This window comes from Hippocampus comes, unplaced genomic scaffold (genome assembly GCF_001891065.2).
Source record: "Hippocampus comes isolate QL1 unplaced genomic scaffold, H_comes_QL1_v1.1 scaffold99, whole genome shotgun sequence".
Lineage (NCBI taxonomy): Eukaryota > Metazoa > Chordata > Actinopteri > Syngnathiformes > Syngnathidae > Hippocampus > Hippocampus comes.
This window is the reverse complement of record NW_017805134.1, coordinates 1,529,002-1,543,145: the sequence shown is the minus strand read 5'-3', so window position 1 is coordinate 1,543,145 and position 14,144 is coordinate 1,529,002. Positions and strand designations below refer to the sequence as shown.

Below are 14,144 nucleotides of genomic sequence, written 5' to 3'. Positions count from 1 at the left end.
GAGCCGTGGACAACCAGTACTCCTTTTTCTGAGGAGGCAGTCGTAACACTAAACGAGCGAGAGCCAGACCAGACCAGACGAGACAGACGCACGCCGAGAGCAGCTTACGACACTAACGAGTGCCACGCTACTTTGGCCTCAGCGTACACGCGTACCTCATATGTCCGCCGCTTGATCTTCACAAACACCTCATACAAACCTGCGCATGTATGAACCATTGAAATCCTCTGTGTGTGTGTGTGTGTGTGTGTGTGTGTGTGTGTGTGTGTGTGTGTGTGTGTCTCAAAATGAGTGTATGTGTGTGTTAATGGGTATGTGACTTTAGCGTGTGAGCGCTCATACTTACCTGATGTGTTTAAGCCCAGCTGATGATGTCATCTCATCATCATCCGGTGCCTCTCGGTTGGTTGTGGTGTTTTATTTTATTTTTTTACCTCAGCATCTCTCGGTGAATCGTCAGTCTGGCGGCTGCCGCTGTCCACGCTGGCAAGAAGAGTCCTGATTTTGTTTGTGTTTGTGCGCTTTTCATTTTGGGGGGGGTGGCACAAACAAATGTGAGTCTCTTTTCATCCTTTCAGCAAAAACTTGACTACTCGTGCCTTTTCTGTGTCATCTCTGCTCAAGTTAGTGCTTTTTTTTTCGGGGGGAGGGGGTTGTTTCGTTCTTTAGATTGTTTTTATTTTCTTTGAATTCCATATGTGCTCTGTCTGTCTGTTGTGTTGTTGGTCGGTCTAACAACTCTTTGTGCCTTTCTCCTTCTCTTCTTCTCCTTGTCATCGCTGGGACCGTGTGTCGAGGGCGTCGGTTCTGCGTCCCCGCTCATTAGTTTCAGGTACTATGTTGAATTTAATGATTATAATATAAATATAGTGAAATGTTAACACTCGTCGTGTCTTCATTTTGTTCACGCTTATGTGCACAATAATCACACATCAAATGGAGGGGGAGGAAGGAAAATACAGAATCATGCAAAACATGAATGAACTAAACATTTCTCTTTAGCACCCGCACACACTAGTGACAGTGTAAGAGATAGGACCAAGGTGGGGCATGAAATTTCAGCACCCTAACTCCTAGCGTAACTGAACTCTCCACAAATCAATCTACAATGATGTCGATGCGAAGACATCTGCATGTTGATGCCTACATATGTACACAGCACGGTGTCATTCGCTTCCTGGTGGAGTTTTAAATCCACTCACTGTCTGCCCTAATTGTAACAGTGAAAAATCAAATTCATTCATATTCCAAGAATGCAATATTAATCAGAAAATTGTGTTTTGACTAGTGGGGGGCACATAGAACATATTCTTGCAAAGAATATTTTTGTGTTTGGTTTCATTTAAAATATTAAAATCAAACTTCGTCCGTTGAATTTCATACTTGGAGCTGAGCTCAAATTTGAAGTACGAGAAACCAGGTCATTTTTTTCCGTGTTTCATTGAAAAAAAAAATGACAAAAGAGACATTTTTTATTTCTTTTGTCCACATCCCACTGGAAATGGGGGGTGTGGGGGGGAGAACGTTGCAAGGATTGTTCTACCATTAAAGTGACTTGTTTAACATATCAACAAGTGATGAAAAAATGTTTTGCAATCATTTTGCCACCGTCGAAGAGCGCCGCAAATGACGTGCGCGCGCCCGATGCGCGCGTGACCGATGATTGACGCAGGTGCTGCGCACGCGCAGGTTCTCTCCCATCCATGTTGTGTCGGCGGAAGGAGGGGGCTAACTGCTCACGGCTAGCCTAGCCCGCGTCCTCCTCCTTCCTCGTCTTGTTATCTTCCCTATTCCTGTTCTGGTTGGAGGTTCGGAGGACATGTCCTGGGCTCGCCGCCCCACCAGGCGGCCGCCGAGCGCCGTCGAAACTCCCGCAGCTCTTCTCTAAGCTAAGCTAAAATAAAATAAGCTAAGCTAACGTTAGCCTGTGACGATGACCGACGAAATGTCTCCTGACTTCGTGTTGATGCGCCTCTTCGTCTCGGCGGCCGAGTACGACCACCTGGATCACCTGGACCGGCAGCCCGAACACGTCACATCCGGGAAAGCCGGCCTGGCTCACGACGGCTTAGATGTGGACTCCGGCGGGCCCACGCCGGCCCTCCTTGGCTCGGCGTCCCCGCACTACAGCTCGCCTCTGCCCGGCAAAGGCGAACTCGAAGGCCGGCTGCTGTTGCCGGAGGCACCCCCAGACTCCGAGGAGGATGACGACTTGGACTTTACCGGTTCGCCCGGGTCTAGCTCGAGGGCGCAGTTGATGGTATTCCGGAACCGGATGTTGGACTTTGGCCTGGAGCAACCCCCTTTGGAGGGGAAGGAGACCCTGTGGGTGGACTCTTCAGAGTCGGATTCCGGTCCGGCCAGGGGGGTAGAGGAGCTGGACGTGTGTTGCGTTCCGTCTTCTGAGGACAACCAATCTGATCCGTCTGGGTCGGTCCTGTGCCACCCACTGGCGAAATGGCCACAGCTGAGTATGATGAACAACTGTGATGCTGGTGACAAAGATCTGGTCCTGGGCCTGAACCATAGACCGGATCAACAAGGAAGTGGGGAAGGCGATGACAGCGTAGCGGCATCCCTACCTCGGTGCTCTTGTCTCCTGGGCACCAGAGGGATGGCACCGGGCGAGGATCCAAGCGAGACAAGTGATGCCCTGCTGGTCCTGGAAGGCTTGGATGCAGATGCTGAAGTTAGAGAGTTGGGGCTGTGTAGGAGCGTGGGGCCCATGTTTGCCAGCGGAACCCTTAGCGGGCTGATGCAGCAGGTCCACAGACTGGCTGGGGAGGCGGGGGTCTGCACCCATCAGGCGTGGAGAACCCCCACAGCTGTTCATGGACCTACTGGCTCTCTCCCGAACCAGACCGATGACTGTCTTCAAGTATCCCCCGTCACCCCTCCATCCCCCATCCCAGAACCGCAGCAGCGCCCGCAACACCAGTCCCGCTCCCAACCCCAGAGCCGGGCCACCACCCCCAAGTTGGGCTCTGCCACGGGGGGCCGCTCTGCCTCCCCTCTGGTGGTTCTGGAAGGGGATCTAGCGGGTGGGGACAGGACACCCAGGGGCAAGTCCAAGAAAGGTGTGTCCCTGAAGGTGCGCCTGAGCAAACTGTTCCGTACCAAGAGCTTGTGCGGAGGTGCAGGGGGCCACCTGGACAAGAGGCCGTCCCTTGCCTCGTCCACTTCATCGGGGGGGAGTCTGGTGGATGTGTGGGGGTCCGCCAGGTTGTGGGGATCCACCTGCAGCAACATGGAGGATGGCGGCAGGTAAGAGGTCAAAGGTGGAGCGGGGTGGTTGCTCTTGTGACGCGATAACAATCACTTCCTGTTTGTCAGGCTGCAGACGGCCACGCTGACGTGCTCGCCGCCCTTCACCGGTGAGCACACGTGACACGCTAACATCTAGCATCCTTCTCTTTTTGAGCGCTAGCCCGACATAGTGGTGATGTCACTTCCTGACCTCTGGCATGTCACTTCCTGTCCTATCTATTTCTCTGTGTGAAGGTGAGACAGTCTCTCTGGTGGATGTGGAGATCTCTCGGAGGAACTGTCTCCACCCTCCGACTCCTCCACCTCCACCGAGACGGAGCCTCAGTCTGCTCGGTACTATTTCCTCTTCTTCATAATTTCTGCTTCTTGTTCCACTTCTACTTCCTGCTCTTCCTCTTTTCTTTGGTTTTATTTCTTGACGTGACTTTTAGTACCTGACTGGTAATTCATTTTTTAGGCCGATTCCAATTTTTGGGAGAAACACAATTCCTGTGCCCCTTTAATTTTAGATAATGTGTAATGAACTAAATAATTTATTTTTGGTCACTTAATGCTTACAACAATAAAGAGAGTAGTTTGTCTGTTTTACATACTTTGTGCTTTAGCATCTATTGAACTTAACAACAGAGAAGAATTTTCATGTACAATGAAAACATGAACTTATGCCATCTTTAACAGAGTTGTATTTGAAAGATGAGATAGAGAGAGAGAGAGAATTTGCACATGGCCATAGAAGAACTGGGACAACAACGATAACATTTGGACCGGCTCACACAGGAAAAAAAATCACTGGGAGCCGCAAAACACTTTTGATGTCACAACTGATGATTTACCATTTGTTCGCTTTTTGTTTTATACCTCTTTGTATCAACAAAAAAACAAAACAAAACTTGCATTTATTAAGTCAGTGAGCTGCTCCAAAGAACATACAGTACAATTTGGATTTCTGTTGATAACAAAAACATTCTAAACTCTGAAAAAAAAAAGGCGCTTGGTTGAGGGTTACGTGCGAATAAATCGTCAATGTCCATTTGAATCCAACCAACCAAAAATGTTTTCTGCATGTGTCTCCTCTCAGATGATTTGGGGGGTCCACCGCTGCCACGGATTCCGTTGTCCGAGTGCGTCGGCGGGGCGTCGATGCAGTCTCTACCACCCCGTCCCATTGGTGCGCCGCCCTCCCTGAGCACCATCCAGCACAGCCTGAGTCTCAACGGTGGGCAACTTCCCGGCTTGATTTGGTGCACTTCCAAAATATATTCAAGTGGAAATATAAAATTCAATTTGGCTTGTTTGGCACATGTAGTTTGTGCACTTCCAAAATATATTCAAGTGGAAATATAAATACTGTTCAATTTGGCTTGTTTGGCACATGTAGTTCGATAGGTGACTTAAGATTGGCCGTTACATTGCTGTGACCTTAATGTGTGCTATGCCCTTGCTTATCTATGGCCCTCTTGGCACACTTACTAGTTGAATCCACTTCACTCATTCAGTACCAGCCAATTCTGGACCAAGTCTGAAAAGACGTTTAAAAACGTCTTTGGGAGTGAATGAGTTCAAGGGTGGCGTCACACATTGTCATACAGGCTCGGCAAAGTCGCCCCCTTTACATGGGGGAGGCCACGATAATATAAGAACAGTCTTCTTGGTATCCATTAATTAGTTTAACTGAGAATATACAGCCAGCTTGTTGATGGTGGTATAGCAAGCATGAAAGAATCGGCAGAGGTTCCGAACGGAACTTTCCACTATGTTGCATGAACACTAATCTGACAAGTCCAAAATGTATCCGCCAAATTTCTTTAAGTAATTGTAAGGTAGGAAATGAGGTTCCTTCCTTCGATCAAATATCAAGTACGACTTTATTGCAACATCCAACACAGATGAAATTTCTTCCCTCTCAAGACAACATACAACAAGAGGAGCCGCTGCGGGTGCCCGCGCCGCCATCAAAAGGGGCTGTGGAAAAAAAAAAAATCTAATAACTGAGTTGACTACAAAGAGTTTGACACAAAATTTCTGCCTCAAAGCTTTGCCAGCTTTTATTGGTGTCCTTGTAAAACACAGGTGTCAAAGTCAAGGCCCGGGGGCCAGATCTGGCCCACCACATCATTATATGTGGCCCGTGAAAGCAAATCAAACATGTCAAGTTCCATAATGCTTGCGAAAGTGTGAACCAAATGTCATATGTAATCCAGAATAACAGTTATTATTGTTGACTTCTGATTTTAAAACTAGTTATCCATCAATTTGTTGTGCGCTGTGTATGTAATATGTGGAGGTGATTCAACATTTATATGGTTTCCCAAAATTCATAACGGCCCTCCAAGGGAAACCTTAACTACAATCTGGCCCGCGACAAAAATGAGTTTGACACCCCTGTAATTTAATTCTTTGTCGCCGTCTCTTTCCTCAGACTCATTCCTGCGGGGGCTGCCCCGGCCTGTCCCTCTGCGGACCAACGCGCGGAACCCGCCGGTTCCTCGCCCAGCGCCCCGCCGCCCCCTCAAACGTCCCGACGCCGGCAACTTCGCCAACAGCCTGCGAGAGCTGGAAAAGGTCAGGTCAGGTTGCCGGATGGTCGCGCGCGGCGCCACTGACGAGATGTCTAAGTGATAGTGTGCGTGTATCCGCCGTGCAGTGCGGCTGGTACTGGGGTCCCATGACGTGGGAGGACGCCGAGATGAAACTCAAGGGCAAAGCGGATGGCTCCTTCTTGGTGCGGGACAGTTCGGACCCTCGCTACATTCTCAGTTTGAGCTTCAGGTCGCAGGGCGTCACGCACCACACGCGCATGGAGCACTACCGAGGTAATGCACGCCCGCGCAAAACGCCGTTACGATGACTGGCCTGTGATGGCTGGCCTGTGCCCTCTTAGGGACCTTCAGTCTGTGGTGTCACCCCAAGTTTGAGGACCGCTGCCATTCGGTCGTGGAGTTCATCGAGCGCGCCATCATGCACTCCAAGAACGGGAAGTTCCTCTACTTCCTGCGCTCCCGAGTCCCGGGTAGGCCGCCGCTCATCCCCGCAGACAGCAAATCCAAATAGACCCCACCTTGGGGTTTCTCTTGCTATATCGTGTCCACGCACAGCCCGAGCTGCCTCCGCTTGATGTTCTTTTCCCGTTTTCAGGTCTGCCGCCCACGCCGGTGCAGCTGCTTCATCCCGTGTCCCGCCTGAGCAGCATCAAATCGTTGCAGCACCTGTGTCGCTTCTGCATCCGCCAGCTGGTTCGCGTGGACCACATCCAGGAGCTGCCGCTGCCCACGTCAGGCTCCACCTACCGCGACCGCACTCCCCCTCATAAGGTGTCGGTGCACCCGCTGAGCTGTTGTGTCTTCCTGTCCCCAGGCCCCTGATCGCCTACCTGCGCAAGTTTTACTACTACGACCCAGAGGAGGAGGCCAGCCCTCCGAAGGAGGCCGGCGACACACCAACGTAGCGACCTGGCATACGGACCAACATGAGTCCAACCCATCAAAGGCCAGTGTTTTTTTTTAGCTTTCTCGTACACGCCACAATGATCACGTTCCACCAAATACTCACGAGGCGTAGTTCCACAGCCCTGGCCTAAACAAACAAACAAAATGAACAACATGAATCCTTATCAGGCACGCCCCCACAGATGGACTTTAGTCGCTGTCCAATTGCTAAACCAACTCAAAAGGATTCTGTTGACTTTTGGACAGTCATGTCATTTGAACCCCAAAATCTTGACCGCGGTTATGGCACTGCGTCGCTGATAGTGTCGTGGTACACTCGGCTGACTTGTGTGTGGATGTGGGTGTGAATGATTGTTTTTCTCTATATGTGCCCTGAGACTGGCTGGCAGCCAGTTCAGAGTGTACCCTGCCTACTGCCTGTAGACAGCTGGAATAAGCTCCAGCACGCCTGTGACCCTTGTGAGGATAAACGGATTCGAAAATGAATGGATGGTTATGGTACTGCATAGTTCATCAAGTGATATATAAGAGACCATTCAAGTAGCAGGTTATTTCCTCCTTGATACAAATAAATAAATTAATTAATTGGCAATTAAGAATAAAAAAAAAAACAACAATCGAAGGTGCCAAAGTCCCAAATGCACAGCAAAACTGTTGGGGCACAACAAAGACAAACCGGTAACCTTTTGACCCCAATGAGCAGCCCAGCAGGGTAGTTTAAAAAAAAAAAATCCATGAAGGCAGTAAAAGTGAACTTTTGAGTTATCAACGTTGTAATTGTTCTTTCTTTTTGGACATCGCAGGATGAACTTGAAGCTGGACAACCAGTCAGCTCCCTTACTACGTCCTGTATCCGGGCGGGTTTGGATTCACCTTCCTCCTCTAAGCTCTCTGATTGGTTGCTGAGGTCCGCAGTCGGAAAAGAACGAACTCCTCAGCTTCTGTCGCCGCCGCAGCCGAGTTTTGTCAAAGACGCTAACTGCGGGGATTCCTGGAACCTTCAAAATAAGTTGTTTACAGGACGTTGATGCTATCGCATGTAAAAGAAGTCCGAGCCGCGTCCTTCCCGGTGAGTGACGTCCAGAAAGTGGGCGGGGCCCGAAAGTTGAAGATGTCACGTGACTCGTGCTGGGACACGCCTCCATGATGATGTCATTAATTGTGAACTGTCAATAAATGTGGACGGGGCTCCTCTGCCTGCTTCCTGTCCGTCTGAAAGCGTATGTCAATCAAAAGGTCGAAGGTCACGTTAATGTGCAACGGGGGTGCAAACAACAGAGGGAGGCGGAGATAAATGCGCTCCGCAGGAAGCACGACATTTTCATTTCAGAGACGCCATGAAAAACATCAGGAAGCTGCTCGTTATCTTCATCGTCCTAATGTGTGTGAAGCGTGCACGTGAGTCTTACACACACACACACACACACACTCGGGGATTCAACTCTCAGAGGGATTATACCATAAAAATGACTTCAACAAAGATGCTCCCTAGGAAAAAAAATATTGTGTATGTCATGATGCTTTTGCACAGGGAAAAAAAATACATATCGATATCGCAGGTGACTGAAATTAGCTAGAGGTACTTGGAATGTCACCACTGACAGTGAAGGAGCCCAAACTGGTGTGTGGGGCATTGACGTTGCTACTCGCCTCCACCCACAACTTGGCGTCTCATTCCAGTCCTCTCGAGAGGGTTTGGAGACATCTCTACTCCGGTGTTGTCCACGGTGAGAAACACCGACCAGGTGTGGGCATACTTATTGCTCCACGGCTTGGGCTTTCTAAATTGGGGTTCACCCCAGTGGACGACACGGTAGCTTCCCTCGCCTTCGTTTTGTGAGCCTTTTCTGGGAACGTCTGGCAGAGTCTCCCTGTTTGAAAGCGTTTCAAAGTCAAATAAACAAACTGCTTTTCAGCTTTTCTTTCTCACTTCCATGTGTAATGAAATCCTGCAACGATGACTCACTCGCTGGGTATACATGTGCCCGTGGGTGCATGTTTGTGTGTTGAGTACAGATACGGTGTGTGTGCGCGTGTGTTGGATTAATATTGATGTGTGTGCAGAGTCTGTGACGTGTTTCGCACGCTTCGAGCGGACGTCGGGCATCTGTGAAGAAGAGCTGGGTGACCTTGATGAAGACGACTGCTGTCTCAACCCTCATTATGCTTACCTCACACAAGATGGAGACTGCCAGTCCTGTGGGTCAGTATGCAAACACGCGCGTGCGCGCGCACACACACACACACACACACACACACACACACACACACACACACACACACACACACACACACACACACACACACACATGCAGTGATGTCCTGAAGCAGCTTTTTCTTGTGTGTGTGTCTTTTGTCAGTCCTCCAAAATGGACCGACTGGTCGCCATGGTCACCATGTACCACCCTGTGCGGGGAAGGCGTGACCCAGAGGAGACGGAAGTGCTTTGGCATTGGCCAACCAGAGTGCAATAATGCTCTAGAGTCTCTGCAGACCAAACCTTGCACCGGAACATGCTGCGGTGGTACGCATGCACCGCACACTTGTACATGCAGAAAAATGCCATTTCAAAATAAGAGCATCTAAAAGATGTACTGCGAAAACCAATACTGTCGATGAGGCAACTCAAGTCAAATTGCTTGTTGCATTTAAGAACAAAGTCAGCATAGTGTGGGCCTTTGAGAGATGAAATTTTGTTTGCTTCAGAGGGGTGGAGCGCGTGGCTTCCGTGGTCGCCGTGTTCTGCGACGTGCGGAGGGTCCGGAGTCAGCAAACGGGTGAGGCTTTGCTCCGCAACTCCCGAGTGCCTCTCGGCCTGCAATGGCGCCACCGAGATCGTGATGTCGTGTGATGCCAGCGGCAAGTGTCCAGGTGTGTGCGGGGCATCTTTGCCATTATCATCAACGTTTATCACACAAGCCCTTGCTTACTTTTTCCCACCTGATCTCCCATTTATTCAAGACTTTTTTTTTTTCCTCTTAATTTTTTTTTTTTTTTTGTGGGGGGGTGGGGGGGGAGCAATTACAATGAGCATCAATTATTGGTGTGCTTTTTTTTTTCCTGACAGAGAATCCTATCCACTAACAAGTCCCCTCCAAAATTATCGGAACAGGAAGTTCAACTCCTTTGCTTATTTTGTTGACTGAAGACATTTGGATTTCCAATCAAAAGATGTATATGAGCCAAGAGTTGAGAATTCAAAATTTGATTTCATGCTATCTACATTTTGATATGTTCAATAACTTGGGACAAAGCCCCCTTTTTTTTTTTTTTGTTAAAACCACCCCCTTTTTAAGTGAGCAAAAATATTGGAGCATGTGGCTGATAGCTGATTTGAGCATTTTAAAACGTTACACGTGAGCTACGATCGTGATGTTCATGCATTTAACACGCTGCAAAAGTGCGTCCTATGCCTCCACGTAGGTCTCCCATGAAGGTAGGCAGTGATTTCCTTTTCACAAATTCTACTTTCTTCTCCTGTCGTTGCATGTGTGCATACCTGCGTATGCACACGTGCGACTGGATGCGCACCCGAGATTGGACGCGCACCCGAGATTGGACGTGCACCCGAGATTGGATGCGCGTGCGTGTGCGGTAATGGTCGATCGCGAAGGTTGATTTGGCTTGAAAAGTAGATCTTCGGTCAAAAAACGTTGGGCACCCCTGGCTAGATCGTGCCTTCGACTTCCACATCATCATGATGACATTGCTCACGAAGACTTGAGCCCAGTGCTGCAAAGGTTGTTGCGCTCATGCATGTGCATGCATCCACAGTGCACGGCGGCTGGTCGTCGTGGTCTTCGTGGTCGTTGTGCTCTTCCAATTGCATGCGCGATGATGCGGCTCCGCCATTCAAACAACGCCGTCGCTCCTGTTCGGACCCCGCACCCTCTGCTGACACGAAGCCGCCTGGTGACGGTTGCAAGGGAGATGATGTCGAGCTACAGAACTGCAACGACATTCCAAAATGTCCCGGTAGGTTGGCAGCACGTTTTCTCTCAGGGTGACCACGTGGGCAGCATGTGGGGCTCGCAGGCACAGAGTTCTGGGTTTGAATATGAGTTAGGTGTTGGCGCTAAGATCTTCCCTTTCTGATGCACTTCTCCTTAGTGGATGGCAACTGGGGGGAGTGGTTGCCGCCAGGATCTTGCTCTGCCCAGTGTGGGGAGGGGCTTAAACTCTCCATCAGGCAGTGTGATCAACCTGCGCCCAAATATGGCGGACGACTCTGCGTGGGACCAAACGCGCGCAGCTACCCGTGTCACATCACTTGCGCTGGTACAAACACACACACACGCACGCACGTGCACACGCTGACATGAGTGTGATTGACAGTTGATGGATCGTGGTCCGGTTGGTCCAATTGGGGCCAGTGTTCATCTTCCTGCATCTCGGAAGGCGGGCCTCCCATCAGGACTCGTCAGCGTTCCTGCTCTAGTCCCGGGCCTTCGCTCTTCCCCGCAGGTGAATGTTGCCATGGCAACAGCAGCCACACACAACACACACATCAGTGGCAGGGTGTACATTTTGCTACATTTGATACCTGGACCGAAAAAAACAACTTTTTCATCAAATAAATTGACCACAGATGCTGAATATTACTCAAAACCTATTAATGAGACACAGGCAGAACATGCAAACCCCATATAAGAAGGCTGGGGCCGAATTTGAACCCATGACCTCTGCACTGTGAGCCGGACGTGCCCAACCGGTCTCCACTCTGCTACCCAATATTTTAAAATCAAAGGCCTTATCTATTGGTACCCTAAAAATGAATTTAGAATTTTAAAAATGTTTTTCGATTCAACTTTTTTTTTACATTAAAAACAAAAAATGTGTTATCTTGTAAAAGTCGACTTTAATTATGTTATCTTTCATTTTGTCTCTTATAATTTACACGCATGTATATGTACTGCATCAACAAATGTGTATACATGTCGCAGCGCTTGTGACGGCGTCTTCGGTTGTTGTTGCAGGGAAGAGTTGCCCTGGCAACAGCAACTCCGTGGAGACCTGCAGCCATCTTCCGCATTGCACCGGTACAAGTGCTTGCCGGCCCATTCTGCACCTGTGTCCACAGGCTTGACGTTTATCCTTTTGTCGGCAGTGGACGGCGCGTGGGGATCCTGGTCGGCCTTCTCGGCCTGTCCCGTAACCTGCGGCGTCGGATTGGAGGTGTCACGCAGGAGCTGCGACAGCCCTGCCCCCAAATCTGGTGGCCAGCCGTGCGCAGGCAACGACCGGCAGACTCGTCTTTGCAATACCGGCATCCACTGTCCGGGTACGTCCACGCCGGCTATTCATGTGTCCTCAATGGGCACCTGTTCCTTGAGATACCGGTTTACGCAAATGGTCTTATATTAAGTCACCACCATACCCCATTGAAAGAGATGCAAATGTTACCAAAAAAAAAAAAAAATTGTCGTGTGTTTTTAATTTAAACCTTAGCACTCTTTAATATTGTTCTTTACAAAAAAAAAATCAATAACACAAGAACATATATAACGGAAAGAACTAAACCGTTTGTGCATGATTTAATACTGCAGTCCAATTCCATGTGCTGCTCCTTCTGGTATGCACACCTTGGCCACCGGGGGGCAATATCATACCACACAGTCTTGCAGACACAAAACACGAGGAACAGTAGTACTTGTTTTTAACTACTAATCAGTATGTTGCTGTGATATTAGTCATTGTTTTGCGGAGGATCAAGAATATATGCCTGTGTGTTATCTTATTTTGTCACATTATTTAACACAAAGCTAATCAGTCTGCTTTCATGAAGGAGAATGTTTAATGTTGGGATGCTGAAATTTTGAGGATATGTAGCGTTTAAAGTCTCTTAACGATTAATCGCTGAGCAAAATTGTTGTCCATCAATTAGATCATGAAGTAGTTGGATTAATCAGTAATTGTAGCACCGCTACATGTCAGTGCTGTTATATTATGCGTCTACATGTTTTGCTCCTCTGTTTGCGTTCATATATCCATTACTTCTAAAACTTGACGCTGACTGTTAGCATGTCCATGGCATTTTACATTGTTTGTTAGCATGAAGCTATGTGCTTGTTTTGAGGACACATGGTCTTGCTCTGCTCACAAGTTAAAGTACAAAATTGTCCCATTGTTGGCTCACGTCTCAAAAAAACTTGCATTTTGTACATCTCAAGGCGCTAATGTGTCTCCAAATGAACCGAGCGTGCGCGTGTTCTGCAGTGGACGGTGTGTGGTCCGAGTGGTCGGCGTGGCAAAGTTGCACATATCCCTTCCGGGACCGCATCATCCGCTGCAAGCAGATCGGTGGAAGTCAAAGTCGCGAGCGCCAATGTTTGTATCGGGAGCACAACGGTGCCATCTGTGGAGGTGATGACCTCAGTCTCAGTCAGTACAGAGGATGCTATGACGTCAACAGCTGCTATGGTGGGCACGCACGCATGCCGCGTTGATAACAGCTCACAGTATCTCAGCTGTTATTGTCTGTGTGTTCGTTTACATATGTTTGTGTCTGATCATGTGTGTGTATATGTGTGTGTGCATTTATGTTTGTGTGTGTCTGTGTGTGTGTGTGTGTGTATTGTGTATCTCTGTGAATGTGTGCGTGCGTGCTCGTCTCAGTCAAGGGGAACTGGGAGGGCTGGGAGCCATGGTCTCTGTGTAAACCGGCATGTGGAGGAAAGTCTCGGCGTCTCCGGAGGAGGATATGTTCGCCAGACTACAGCGACTATCGGTAAGAATCACAGATTTCGTCAAATAACCCGGATGCGTAATTCTGCCGATTCGCCGTAGTAAGAAGTGAAGCCTCCGACGGCCAGCTTTGTGTTCCTGCTCGCGAAGCTCGGCGAACTTGAATATATTGATGTCTCTGTGGCATTTTCAGGTTATTTACTGTCTCCAAGGCGAAAATGCAGCGCCACTATTACTGACAACTCTTGTTGGCTATTGGCACATAACACTTATCAGTGCGTGTTTTATGCCCACACACCTCTATGAAGTCATGAAAGCCAAGAACCAACTCTGCTATTTGCATCGACCATTCACAACGTATATTGTCTCAAAATGGTGGCTCGTGACTTACAGAGGTTAGGTTTACATTTCACAGCAATTTGTTTTTCCTGATGTAGTTTGCCATTTATCCATCCATTCATGATGTATATTTAAAGGTGTTGATTTTTTAAATTTAATTTTAATTCTTTTGGGCTTCCACACAGCCCCACCATCGGTCGTCTGGAGGAACCGGCCGTCTTCGTTGGGACGCCGCTGTTGGACTGCGCGGATTTGCCACCAGGGGTCGACACGCAAGAGGTTCAGCCTTGTGTCAACGTGCCCGCCTGTGACTGATGGTCATGCGTGTGTGTGCGTGTATGTGTGTGTGTTCCCAATAAAATTGTGGTGTATAACTGGGGGGGTGTCTTTTGCGTGGACAACTCGTAG

General features: G+C 48.9%; 2 protein-coding genes across 4 annotated transcripts; both read left to right on the top strand.

Moving 5' to 3' along the window:
• Positions 1-1,567: 1,567 nt before the first annotated feature.
• LOC109513726 (suppressor of cytokine signaling 7-like) lies at positions 1,568-7,914 on the top strand. Of its 3 annotated transcripts, none has more exons than XM_019866345.1 (10): positions 1,568-3,264; positions 3,334-3,374; positions 3,502-3,600; positions 4,346-4,483; positions 5,687-5,829; positions 5,912-6,080; positions 6,149-6,277; positions 6,403-6,538; positions 6,622-6,733; positions 7,517-7,914. In XM_019866345.1, exons 1-9 carry the CDS (start codon positions 1,934-1,936, stop codon positions 6,710-6,712), a joined length of 2,277 nt encoding a protein of 758 aa, XP_019721904.1. In that variant the 5' UTR covers positions 1,568-1,933; the 3' UTR covers positions 6,713-6,733; positions 7,517-7,914. The 3 variants fall into 3 exon arrangements, with proteins under 3 accessions (XP_019721904.1, XP_019721903.1, XP_019721905.1); XM_019866344.1 differs by having other exon boundaries at positions 1,569-3,264; positions 6,622-6,753; XM_019866346.1 differs by lacking the exon at positions 3,502-3,600 and having other exon boundaries at positions 1,570-3,264; positions 6,622-6,753.
• Positions 7,915-7,946: 32 nt separating this feature from the next.
• LOC109513730 (properdin-like) lies at positions 7,947-14,110 on the top strand. Its single transcript, XM_019866350.1, has 12 exons — positions 7,947-8,111; positions 8,778-8,916; positions 9,074-9,237; positions 9,420-9,584; positions 10,488-10,688; positions 10,824-10,991; positions 11,049-11,177; positions 11,690-11,752; positions 11,821-11,994; positions 12,930-13,133; positions 13,329-13,440; positions 13,922-14,110. The coding sequence occupies exons 1-12, from the start codon at positions 8,051-8,053 to the stop codon at positions 14,049-14,051; spliced, it is 1,710 nt and encodes a 569-aa protein (XP_019721909.1). The 5' UTR covers positions 7,947-8,050; the 3' UTR covers positions 14,052-14,110.
• Positions 14,111-14,144: the final 34 nt, after the last annotated feature.